This window comes from Acanthisitta chloris, unplaced genomic scaffold, assembly GCF_000695815.1.
Source record: "Acanthisitta chloris isolate BGI_N310 unplaced genomic scaffold, ASM69581v1 scaffold15880, whole genome shotgun sequence".
In the NCBI taxonomy this organism is placed as follows: domain Eukaryota; kingdom Metazoa; phylum Chordata; class Aves; order Passeriformes; family Acanthisittidae; genus Acanthisitta; species Acanthisitta chloris.
In genome coordinates, this window is record NW_008651247.1 from 43,206 (window position 1) to 57,020 (window position 13,815).

At 40.8% G+C, this 13,815-nt stretch overlaps 1 protein-coding gene across 1 annotated transcript; it reads right to left on the minus strand.

The window, feature by feature from the left end:
* Positions 1–1,494: 1,494 nt before the first annotated feature.
* LOC103800096 (cytochrome P450 2J6-like) lies at positions 1,495–13,711 on the minus strand. The gene is made up of 9 exons (XM_009072462.1): positions 13,541–13,711; positions 12,451–12,613; positions 11,182–11,331; positions 10,681–10,841; positions 8,061–8,237; positions 5,592–5,733; positions 3,158–3,345; positions 2,340–2,481; positions 1,495–1,673 (listed from the first exon to the last, which is right to left on the minus strand). Exons 1-9 carry the CDS (start codon positions 13,709–13,711, stop codon positions 1,495–1,497), a joined length of 1,473 nt encoding a protein of 490 aa, XP_009070710.1.
* Between the last annotated feature and the right edge of the window lie 104 nt (positions 13,712–13,815).

A 13,815-nucleotide genomic window follows, 5' to 3' on the forward strand; every position in this document is an offset into this window, starting at 1 on the left:
GACCATCAGGAGTGACAGCATCACACAGCACTAATGCTACTGATGTTTCCAGCTTCATTTCTAAGAAGCAATGACAACTCCAACCTCCCCACATCACAGCAGTTTCTGCTTTGCCTTATCTACCCATGCACACATGCAAATCCACAGAGACTTTGACATCAGTTTTTAACAGGGCACAGTTTTCTGTCTAATAAAATGTCAGGACGTAATCTTCCATATTTCACTAGTGCTATTCTGCCATTTAATTTAATAACAGCTAAATATCAAGTGGTTACTATTTTGATGCTGTGTTCCATCAGCTATTGAATTAGAAATAATGAGACAGGTCTAAGTTTGTGATTCATGGTGAACTGCCAGAGCTAATCTCAGTCATGCAGTGGGCAACATCTAGTGATAACTGATTTAACAGATTGTCTGTTGAGCTGTCCTATCCCCTCTTGCAGAAACAGAAATATTAACGAAGGACAAGTTCATTCACACTTTACAAGTCTTTTCAGGCAATATTCACCAAGGGAGACAATATTCTTTTCCTTTTCTGCTATTATAAACTCTTTACTTGCATTCAACAAGTATTTTTTGTATATGGCAAACCTTTGTGGTTTCAGGAATACCACTGTACTGCTGAGGCAGTTAAAAGGGATCTCTGCCATTTTCCATGAATATTTTCCAATTTACCATCAGCTCTAACTACAGCAAACTGCCCCTTGAGGGAGCTCCTTGCGCCTGCTGCAGCCACCCCCAGTGCTGATCCTAACAGGAGTCATGCCTGGGAGTAGAGTTGCTCTGTTAGAAAAGACTTTCCAAAAATTAACTTGGCAGAATTTTAAAATATTAGAAGTCTGTGCCCTAAAAGAAATCCTCTCTCTGTATCTTCACTCTTCACCAGATTTCAGCCTGCACCTCTTCTCTGCTGGACTCAGTTATCCTCTGCCAGGTTCAAAGATGCCTTACACATACTGCTGCATCAAATCTAGAAATTCTCAGTGAGCTGCAAGTCATCCATAAATAATGCCAGTTGCTAATTTGTCCTTCATATCCTTTATTAGTGACCATCAACAAAGAGTTGATTGAAATGTTATGATTGATGACAGTAACATAAAGAGGCAGAATATTCCAGGTATGTTTTCCCAAACTCCATTGCTTTTGAAAACAAGATAAGTCAGAGATACTGAATCTATTTTTGAAGTTTGCCAGTCAGTTTTGTCATTTGCTCACCAGTATACCAGATTTATATCTACCAGACCAGACAGCAACTCAGCCTTTCTGGCTGAGAATGATGGTGTCTTACAGATCAAAGAACTTTTACCAAAAAAAGATCACTTTTGAGAGTGTGTAAGAGGGTCTGAACAAAATCAGCTGCTGTTGAAAAACGGAGGCTTTTGGAGCAGAAATTCAAATCTAAGACAGAAAGGATTATATGATCTCGAGACATACATTCACAAAAGCAAGAAAGATGTTTCATTGATGGTCTGTGACACACTGCACCTGTCCAGCCTAGCGTGGAATGGCACAAACCCTGTATGGGTGAGGCTGCAATGTCCCCCCCAAAATGGGCTCTGTGTTGATCTTGGTCACTCCCTCAGGGAGTTGGAAGGTGAATGCCCTCAGCAGGTTGGCGAAGAAAATGAAGAGCTCAGTCCTGGCTAGCTGCTCCCCCAAACACACACGGTGCCCTGCGGAGGGAAGAGGGGAAGGACAATGAGTAAATAACCCTGACCTCAACAGCATTCGCATTAATTCTCGCACAAAGCAAAGGTATTTTTGCAGAGTTCAGAATTTCTTTAGGACTTAATGCAATCAATGATACAAAACATCATGTCATCCTTCCATTAAAGAATCTTATCTGCCGCTACAGATAACTGTGTACTCCTTCTGTTCCAAGTATCCCTTCAATTTCCTCAAAAACCTCATCTTATTTTGACTGACAACTTTGAAGGAGTTTGTTCCATCATGTAAATGAAGAATAAGGACCTGCTCTTCCTGGAAGATGTCATGCTTCAGTGTTGCATGCATAAAGAATCAGGAGAGCTGCTTGCAAGTACTTTCCAGATGTATGTCTGGTGTGAAATGTATGCCCCAAATCAATAGCTGTAATCATTAGCAGAGAATTTCCTTCCAAAAAATAGGGCAAGTTAGATGTATGTTTGTCAGGACATCTCAGATTTTCCATGCTGTTATTTGTACAGTAGAACAAATCTTATTGTAAATAATCAGATTGATTAAAGCACTGTTCTCCACAAAAAAAGTTTAAAAGTAAACAACCCATAGGTTTTTAATAGATATCTTCATTCTGCAGTCCCAATCCAAACAGTTAATATTTGTACTGTCAGTTGCTTTACCTAATGAGAATGGCAAAAAGGCTTCTTGGCTCATGAAGTTTCCATCCTTATCCAAGAAGTGACCAGGGTTGAACTGTCGAGGTGTTTCCCACTGCTCTGGGTCATACAAAGCCGAAGCAATATTTGGCAAAACTATGGTGCCCTGGAAGGAGAAAAACACTCACTCAGTTCTGGCTGTGAGTCCTCACCCAGCAGCCAGACATGGCTGGTGAGACCCATTTGTTTCCTCCTCTGTTCCTCCTGTGTGCTGATAGACTCATTTCCCCAGTAAGGAACACAAAATCTTTTTGCCTCAGAATGTCAGTCCAGATTGCCAGTGGAAGTGGCCATGTCAATAGAAACTAGCAACATTATTTGTACCAAACCCATTTTCACTTTTAATGCTAGAAGTTTCTGTGATTTAGTCTCTTTGACAAAAGCTAGTTGCAAACTGCTATGCTTTTCCCTGGATTTTTACAGGCCTTCTGCAAGAGATAATTCAGTCAGAAATCTTTCCAATGCCTTATCAGCACAAATCCACCACAGTAAACTTCAGTATCAATCACAGAGGTTTTGCCTTCATTGATTTGTAGAAACACTTGCTAAAATATCCTCTTCTATCCCGGGGCATCTTTCACTGATGACAACCCTCTCCCCAAGAGCTGCATAACTTCACCTGACAGCTGAGTTCATGTCCTTGTTCCCACTGAGGCTATGACCTAGAGGTATCTAGCCCCTCTGCTATTGAGGAGAAGACCCTGGCACAAACAGATTTTAATCCACACTTTGCTCCACTGATGCAGAAAAGGTCTGTAGCGACTGAGAAACGGTGTCTGTACCTTTCTGAGGGGAAAGCCAAGCAATGTCGTGTTCCTCACACACACCCTGGGCATACCAACTGAGATAATGTTGCTGAAGCGTTGGATCTCATGAACCACAGCATTTGTGTAGGGCAATTCCCTCCGATCCTCATAGCAGATTAACTTGGAAGGACCCAGAACAGCATCCAGCTCCTTCTGCACTTTCTCTGTGGAGAAATATTCACTGTTTCAGGTGGGAAAATATATCAAGTATTTTCATTAATTCCATTTTCTGACATTTCCCATTTAGAGCTATGAGGATAGCAACAAAACTGATGTAAAAATGTAAGTAACTTTTTATAAAGAAAATAAAAGTAGGATATTCAAGAGGCTAAGTATATGAGAACTCTACTTCTGGTTTTGAAGTTATTTGGTTGTAGATTAAGACATTTGTCGCTCAAAAATTTAAAACTAAGAGTTGCCTTACTAACACTTAAATCCAAGAGATAACTGATTATCTTTGTGGTTTCTTTTGTCTAGCCTCAAGCACCTACAGCCAGTTAGAACCATTAAGATCACAGCTCTCTGGGATTTAAACCAGGTGAGTCTGGGCCTTAAAAGCCTAATTCCTGTTGAAAGGAAATGGTTCTTACATAGGACCTCTGTTAAGTGAAGCAATGCAAACTAGAGCAATTACCAAACACTGCTAAAAATAATGGATCTACTTGTCGGCACCTGCCTTTCCATCAAGAATAGCATGATTTAAATTACTTACTGCACAGGAGTCTTGGGAACATTAATGAAAATAAAAACTTTCTTTAATAAACTTCAAGAGAGGCAGTACACCCCTAATGAAAATGCCTTAGATTTTTCCAGGCCATTTCAAGCAACACTAAGATGCAGGGAAGTTCATTCTGCATTGGTCAGTCTGTGCTCGTTCATATCAAGCCTGCTCTGTGACTGCCAGAGGTCCTTCACAAAACTGTCAGGCAGACCCTGACAACAGAGATGGAAGCACCTTACAGAATTTAAAATGTACATCCACAAAGATTTTAATTAAACTTCTTTTTATGAAGAACTACCTTGCAAAAGCACTCATGGCTTTTTCAGTATCTAGTGTAGTTTGAAGTAATCAGTCACTGCATAATATAAACACACATCTCTATTCTGGCCATTGAGGGCACAAGGAGAACCTAAGTAAGTAATGGGGCAAAGGCCAAACTTTTCCATATGGTACAGAGTGGAACTGCACAATATTGTCACTGAGTGTCAACACAGGCAAAAGTATGAATGGGTTCAAAAAAAAAGCTACGAATTAAATGAGGACAGATACACTGGTGTTGTTTCATTCTGAGAGCTAGATGCAATGTATGACTCAAGACACCCAGGAAGGTTCACTCTGCACGTATCCTGCTTTCCCAAGTATGTGCAAGGCATTTTATTAACTAAATAAAATTATACAGGTGAGTCAGTGCTTTCATAACCTTAATTACATTAGGTGATAACAAAGCATAGGCAACGACATGAGATTATGTAGTCTTTCTTGTCTGACAGCTACAAGTTGAGCAATTTTTTTCTTATCTTCATCTCTTTCCTCCATTTAAAATCCTGTTCTCCTCTGGGTATTTGCACATATTCTGTGATCTAACAATGAGGTTTCTGTTATGCAGCACAAGACATCCTTCTTCCTTTGGTTTTCATTCAGTGCTCTCTGAAAGTGATTGATTGTTATTTAAAAACTAACTTCTTAAATACACATGGATGTAACAGATAAGCTATGAGATTCCCTTCCTGACTGGAATAATTTCTGTTGCAAGAAATTCAAATACATCACAGAGTTAATTTAATCACAGATTAAACAGACACCCCTAGTATCTTGGGATCTTAAATGCATTGATGGACAAAAATAGTCTTTTCTTCTTCTGCAACCTACAGAGCACCAGGAAGGGCAGGACTGCCTGTAGCCCCCATCACTGATACTCAGCCATACAAAGCAGAATTGAAGCAGGTTTCCAAACAGCGACATCCCTACTACCACACATCAGTTTCTGGTTAATTATTTCCAGCCATCAGTTATGTTTACAACTAAGACAGAATCCAACAATTTCCTCAAGTACCATGGCTGCAGCAGTGGCCACTGTTCCTTTAGGATCATGTGTGCAAACTCACTGGCTTCCCAAACAGCAGCTCCAGTCCTCTTACCTCACTGACCACATTACCACAATCTCCATTTCCCCACAGACCTCAACTCCTATACCTCAGTCAGCCACAACCTACTATAAATGTGCCTGTGGCTGCTGTAAGAGCTTGTTTAGAAATACCCTCAATCTACTGATGCTGCCTAGCACAGATCTAGCAGTACAAAAAGGACCATGTGCCACTAGGCATGTATTAGTATCTAGGAACAATCTCTCATCCACAAAAATGTTATGACTGTTCTATTGCATGAGAGATATTTGTGTGGGCTACTCACCTTGGATGTCTGGATATACCACCATAAAGAGCAAGGCCCAGTTCAAAGTAGTGCTTGTTGTCTCTGATCCACCCAAGAAAAGGTCATTTATAGAATAAACCATGTTGTCTTCATTGTATGTAGACCCAGGTTCATCTTTGGACTGCAAATGATAAGAAAAAAATAGATACTTACACCTGAAAGTTAGCAAAAACCAGAATAGGGTTAAATGTGATTTTATGACTGGTTCCAAGCTGCAATATGTTCTGCCTACAGGGCGATACAGAGAGACTGATAAGGGATGTTAGACACCAAAGATCACTATCCATACAAAATCTAACATTTCACAAACAAACTGTTTACTCCACTCTTAATCATGAAGCTAAATCACATGTTCTCCACAGAAAAGGATTGTTGGCTTAATTGTGCAAATAGTGGTTCATTTAGAATGTTTCATAAGTAAATTTTCCTCTAAAGATGTGCACCAGCATGTCATTCTTACTTGTCTAGAAGTCATCACTTAGTTTTTCTTAGGTTTTTTATGCTGACCAAGTAATGAACACTGAGTTGTGTGAAGTTCTTGACCTGGGGTAGTCAATGTTCTTCTCCACTCCAAGGGCACAGTGACTCACATACAGCTGCTCTGGGATTTTATAGTTTTCAATCAGAAGTGTGAGGACACGTATGTATACACTGAGACTACAAAAGAACATTGTTATGGTTTGGGGGAATTCATTATCTAAATTTAGGGAGGTTATGCTCAGGGGTCTTGATCCTTTCTCTTGCCAATGGAGCAAGTGAAAAGTCAGAAGGATGCTTTTCCCTGTCGTGATATCATCTAATCTTTTTTTATTGCCCCTGTGCATCTATTATAGACAGTTCAACTTTTTTAATAAACAAACTTTGATGATTTCCACCCAGCAGAGTCCCAGAAGAGCTCACTGAAACAATTTCTGGTCCACTGATGTTCAAGTCTCATAAATCTTAGAAAAGCAGTGAAAGGCTTTCAAAGCAGTTAAATGCTTTGGAAGGCCAGATGTGTTAGTGTGTGTCAAAACATTCAAAAGGAGAGGATCCAAAGAACTAGAAGCCATTTGGGCTGACATCCACCCTGGACATGAAAATATAGCAGCTGATGTGCAAATTGATGACAAAGAATTACCAGCTAAAAATACAAATTAATGCTATTTGCTATTACATAGAAAATTGATCTTGGCAAGAAGATCTGGGCTCTTTGACAGAAGTACCAGCTTGGATGATAATGACAATTGCACAGTTGTAATGTACTTGGAGGCCACAAGATAGTTGCTTTTGCTCCCCACAATAATAAAAAAGTCAAGCAATATGAAGTATTCATAAGACACATGTAGAAGAGATGGCTGACAGAAACAGCTGACAGGCATTGTCTCCTGGAGGAGTGTCCTGGCAGTGCTCAGGACAGCAGACCTGTTTCAGTTGTGCCAGGAGATGGAGGATGAGTGCCTGCAGTCTGACAGGTGCAGTTCCCTGTTGCTGCAGCCAGCACATGACCATGGCAGAAGGGACACTGGCTGTTCCTGCAGGACAGCACTGTCACCAGGAGCAACAGTCACTACCCATTTCTCCAGGGCCTGCAAAGAAGAGATAACCCCATGCTGGCTCTTTTGGCTCTCTGAGCCACCCTTGCCTTGTCACCTCCAAGTAACACCAGTCTCAGCTTGTCACTTCCTTTACTTTCTCCTTTTGTTTCCTCTCAGCAAGCAGAACAGGAGGAGGAATATAGCCTATTGCAGCGGAGGAGAGGAGAAAGGAACAGTCATTAAGCAGAGGTAGGAGTCACAGAGGGGAAGGGCAGCTGCTAGTACAGGGGTCAGGATCCAGCACCCAAAAGATTTGTACAGAGTGATCCACTCAATGTCTAGAAAAGGGTGTGTCCCCACTCACAGTTTATGTAAGCCTCCTACAGCCCTTCAAAACCCTACGGATTCTCACCTCCCTCTACTTCGTCTGCCCAAAATGCCCTTATTTGTCCCAGTTCCAGTCTGCTTCAGATTTCACTGACCCTGGCACTCTCCTCTTTGTCCAGCCTTGTCTGAAACACTGCTGACTCTTAGGTTATATCCCCACAAAATGTTCTCAAAATCCCATTTTCCTTTTGCAGCAGCTCTCTTGACAAACCCTTACCAGCCAAATATCCTATCCAGAACATCTTGCTCTCTCTTGGCTCTCCCCAAGACATTCTCAGTTCTCTTGTCATTCACTTAGAAATTCAGTATTCTTTCCTGGAGTTTTTCAATCATTTTGTAACTTGTGCCAATGAGAAAACCTGTGCTTTAATGAAAGGATTGCAAGGTGCTGTGGCATATCAATGACTAGTAAGGATTTAGCAAGACCCTGGTTACTGGATTCACATTCAGTTGTCTGTGAAAGGTAAAAGATTCAGACTAGATGGTTCAATGGTCCATGTCACTGTACTCCCCATGAATGTATGATCAGGCTGAACGAACTTACTTTTTCAATGTGAGCCAGGTAAAAGTCAATGAAATCCTGCAGTTCATCTGGTATCCCACGCTCTGTGTGCATTCTGATCTCTCTCCGTGTGAAGGAGCTCAGGATATCATAGCAAGCCAATGCCTTCTTATGAGGCCCAGGGAGACGACGCATCAGCCGGGGGAAGACTTCATACAGCTGTGGGAGTGACACACAAGACATACTACAAAGTCTTTATCGCTAGAAAATGCACTAGAAAAGCCTACTGCAAAGAGAGGGTAATATCCATGTTAGCATGGGGTATGGGCATCATTAGTAAAATATTCTGACAAAGACTGTGCTTATGCTTTCAAGCTGTGAAACAGTACACTATATAATTTCTTTCTGTTCTGATGGTAAAATTCAGAGTTCCATAGGCATTCAGCTTAGCCACAAGCCAAATTAGAATCATTATAACAGTTCATTCTAGAACTGTATTCATCCCTTCATATACTCAGTTCGCCTACAATTACTATGGACTGCATTCAGGCATTTTTAAAGTGAGATCCTGCCCTCCAGTGGGGAATACCGGGAAGGGAGAAGCAAAACAAACGTCCTCGCCAGGATGCACAAAAGGAGTTGACAGACACAAAGCAAGGCCTGGCTACCAGCGGCTGCAGTACAGACTGGACAATCCCCAAGGCACTCGCTGCAAATCGACCTCTCAAGGCTCCTTAATAAAATTTCAAGTATCTGAAACTCAGAAAAAGGCAATAAACAACTACCTGACAATTTTGAGTGCTCTCCTCCAGAAAGGAAGGAGGGGTTAGTCAACACAACCAGATTAATTTTTCCCTTTTCTCTTACCCTCTGGGAAAATCTGGCCTAAGAAATAGCTGCTATCTACCTATTCTGATAGCCAGAAAGTTAATTTTGATTTTCAGCCTGTATTTATGCATAGGCAATTTGTACACATTGTTCTTGGATTTGTAGTGTAATTTCTCTTAATACTTCTTTTTCTCCTCAAAATATTATCCCATTATTACTTATCAGAACAAGTTTTATCCTTCCTCAGTCTTCATTTTGCTGAGCTCTTCTCGTACTCTCCTAATTACACCACAGAAAGCACGTTATTAGGTGTTCACTGGAGTCTGCCTGAATTAGGTAGACTATACTTGTGTCTTCTTGGAAAATCTGTTCTTATTGTCAGACATCCAATTATCAATTAATTACTGCCATATCATGGAAAAGAAGTAGTCCAGCCCTTGGTAAATTCACATAGAACTTCATATCCCTTTTAGTTAGTCCCAGCTCTGGTAGTTTTTTCTTTCAAAATCCATTCAGAAGCCTTAGACGCATCTGTGGTCTGACTAATCATATACAGTTGACCACATTGCATATATTCCTACTCTCACATAAGAGCACTTTCTGGCTACTCTGGCACCCTAACTGTAAGGGAATTTAAGATAGGAACTGAGTCCATCCATCTTCCTGGCTTTCTGCCAAAACTCCTCTTTCTGGAGAGGCCGAAGCCACAGCATTCTCCTGTTCAGTGCCTGACAGCATGAGATCCAGTTAAGAAATGGGGATATGGACACTGCAACGTCCACTTTTTTGTATCTAGCAAGCAGGAAGATTGCAGCCCTTGCTTGGGAATGCAAGAAGGAAGATTGCAGCCCTTGCTTGGGAATGGTTTCAACCCCTGTTCTTATTTCCTCAAACAGAATCTTATTCAATGGACCAAAGCAAAGCCAGAATAGGAAGGAGACAAGAAAAGGAGGTATGTTCCCTACCTTAAAAGCAGGTCTCATCTGCCACCACTACACACAACTTACAGAACCAAAGCCAGGCTAAGCAAAAGGGAACCTGACCATAACTCAGTGAGAAGAACACTATGTGGGATGTGGGGGGAAATCTCTGTATTACAGAGATTGCTTGTGTGTTTTAAATTAAGAAATTACTGCATAAGGTATATGGGACAGCAGTGGAACCAGAACCAGAACTTCTGGGCAACTTTGAATGCACTTCTGTGCAAAGCAGGCCTCTAGCGTCAGGTAAGTCCTTGTCTTCTAAACTGACTGATTGCCAAGCTTACAGTTATATTTGCTTGCTTAGAATTTCCTGTGTTCTGCTGCTGGTGCCTAGAGCTGCCCCTCACTCAGGATGAAGGAGTGGAATTTCTCTGGGAAGTCTTCGAGTCCACTTCTTATAGAGGAAACAGTGAAAAGTAGCCACAGGCAAAACATTCTGGTATTTGAGTCATTCTTTTCTCTGTTGACTGTATACAAAACTGTCTAAACTTGGCACATGAATCACACTTTTAGGCCTGACATTTAATTTGCAAGAATCATGATGCCCAAGGAAGTAACCTGTGGTGCATAGGGATTGAGAAATCAAGTAACAAACATGACCTAGGCAAAGTCCATCAGTCCATGCCTTGATGTAAAGATACAGGAACAAACTAACACAGTACTCAAACACAGGACAGTGAACACAAATGCCCAAGGCTGGTATATGGAGCATTGGCATCACACTTTGCCCAGTAAAGGTGTGTGGGACATCACTCACCCACGTGAAAACTTTCTGCCTAACAGCTATGCCTTGAATCTGCATTTCTCACTCTCTGTCTTATTCAGAAAAATGCAACAGATCGTTCACTTACATGGTGAATAAAGCTGCCCGCAAATTTGAATAGATACTCTGTGGCTGTAATCAGTTCATGAAAGGTCTCATCCTCTCTGGAGAAACGATGTCCAAACACAACAGCACATATTACATTTGAGACGGAATGAACAAGAGAGAAAGAAGGATCCAGAGGTTTTCCTGCAACCATGTAATAAACATCACTGTTAATGTCTCCTGCTTTAGTGAAATCGGAAAATGTTACAGGTTACCCATAGAACTTTCAAGAGAGCTCAGATTCTTTGAGAAGGGTCAAAAATAAGTTCCAGGTCTTCTTCCCAATTTTAGTAGTTTTGCAAATAACTTCGAACATCTCCTTGAAAACTTTGCATTTTCTGTCCATTCCACACCAACACAAAGACCCTGCACACTCTCTTGAGGAACAAAAGCTGCCCCTAATTTCGGAGAAGGACAGAGAATTTCATACACTAAAGACATCAGACCAATGACAAAAATTTATGGATATTTATTGCAGAGATACCTTTCATACTTGCAAAGAAGGCTACCAGGTAGTGAGCTTCTTCTTGGACTCGATGCTCCAGACCTCTTTTCCCCAGACCAAGGTTGCGTAGAGTCCGCAGTGCAAACTTTCTCTGCTGCTTCCAGGTGTGACCAGTTGCCAACATAATCCCTGCATCCATTAAAGGAAGAGGTCTTCATCATGCTAATACTAATTATAGACAAAGGCTACATTACAGGACTTGCTAAGCCACAGAATACGATTAAACTATTGCATTGCCTATGAACATGAAAGCACAAAGGACCAGCTCTGGCATGTAAGCATGTTGGCAAGGCTGAAATGGAAAAAATCAGCTGCGTAATATAATGACTTGCAGGATTAAACTTGATCTAGGACAACCAGATATCTCAGGAAGTTTGACAGCTGCTTTTCTAAACACTCTCTGTAGTGCTCGTCTGACACTCTCTGCTATGCTGATGCTCATCTGATCAGGGTAATGATACTCATGAAGGGAAAAGGGGAAAGAATTCTGACTGTCCACAATCAGGAAGAAAATTTCTGTCCACAGGTCAGGAAAGTTCACTGTTGAGGCTTTGTGACAGATATCTTCAGGAGAAATAAACTTCATATAATAACAAAATTTTTACTGTAGTAAAGGAATCAACAATGACTGAAACAAATTCAAATTCGAGACATTTAAGAGAATAGGTTTCCTTTTAAAAATTTCAAGGTTCCAAATAAAATAAGCATTTTTTCATAATGCTTGTGTTCATGAAAATCAGGAGTTTGGGAATTTCCAGTGTGGTTGGTGAGTGTGAAACCTGCAGCAAGGTTGAAAGAGAAACACACTGAACCTCTAGATACAACAGTGATAGTAAGAAAATAATCGCAAAAGGAAGGGAATGAGAAGATCCCACCCTAAAGCTCATTCTTCAGTTGAAAATGTGATAGTTGGAAGTAGCAAGTTCAGGACAAGGAATTGGGCTTTTTCCTGCTTTTGCTCCACTTCCCTGTGGCACAACTTACCACTGCTTTATCTCATCACCTCTGAATCTGCTCCAGTGAGTATTCCACACAAGGCATTGTGACTCTTTTCTTTTGCTGGTATTTTCCTTCTGTTACTATCCAAAAGCTATTTCACCCCTTCCTACCTTGGAATTCACCTGGTAGTCATTCCTCATAGACAAACTCTGCCACTGTGGTACCTCTGAAAGTGGTTACAAGCTACAAAAGAGTTGCAATTTTTCAAGATGACGCTTCTGTGCAATATTTATGGCAAGAAAGTCTCACCTTTTCCTTTGGCGATTGCTCTGAAGAAAGGAGACACTAGCCTCCCAGAAACATCTTCAGGGTGGGTGGTCATGCCATCCTTCACTGCTTGAAATCCATTCAGTATGACCACTGGGGCCCGTCCAAACCATAACGTGAATATGTTGCCATGAATTTTTGCCAGCTAGAAATGGGAGAGAAGCCAGGAAAGCACAGATGAAATCCCAGAAACTGCAAACAGACAGAGGATGAACCTGTTTTTGCACTGATTGCAGGATCAGCCCTAAGGTGGAGTGATGTTCTCCCTCTTTCCCACAAGATTACAATTATGCGTGAGAAAGCATAAAAGCCTTTTCCAGTATTCACTGTTGGAAAGAACTGAGTATTCCCACTTTTCAGAGTCACAGATCTATGTCAAGAAACATTAGGTAGCTTTTATCACTATATATAAACCAAGCCTCAGTTCACAATTATTCATGAGATAAAGGACATTTTATATTCATTAATTTATTTCAAGAGGGTTTCTATCATTTGTACAGGTAATGTAACACAAAAGAACACAGAAATGTCAGAGGAGTAGCTAGTTTATAGGGACTGGATCATTACTTTCTTCTTTCCTCCCACCCGTTTTCAACCCTGTCAATACAAACAAGCACATACACACAGAGTGCATTAAGTATCTATTTACTCAAGCTAGAGGGTGCCAGTGCTCAGAAAGCTACAAATCCATGCAGTGAAAGTAAATTTTTTAATAGCATTTTTTTCCCTAACCACAAATCTGATACATTATCCCTGAAGGTATTTAATTATATCAATTTTCACATTAATTTGTCAATGTCAGTGTTTTAAGTATCAGAATGATCTCCATGCATTCAGAATTTTAAATACCAGTTTTCTTAGCTTGGCAAACTGCTTTACACTGCAATAACTTTGTCTTCTTTTGCCAACCAAACCAGCAGTTCTGAACCAAACCAAGCATGACAACACAGTGACCAGTTAACGGTCACAAAATGCTACCAGGGCGGGTTAGGAACAGGATGTTTTCACATAGCAAACAGCATGAGAAATTACAAAGACTTTTAAACAATTAGGAGTATCTGAAAATAAGTACCTTCATGAGGAGATCACGATTAAACTGGAAGTTCAGCTGTATCAAGGTCCCAAAAATTGGAAGAGGGATTGGTCCAGGAGGAAACCGTTTCCGCACTTGCTGCAACTTTAAAAACTGTGTAATTAGAAGAAATACAGCCACGGCTATAAGACCTTGACTTAGTGTCAACATTTTACCATCTGCTTTCACCAGCTTGTCTTTATTGAAAACAGTCTATTGAAGCTATTAAGACTGATTGCTCAACCAGTTTTTCCATAAGAGCTTAAATTTCATAT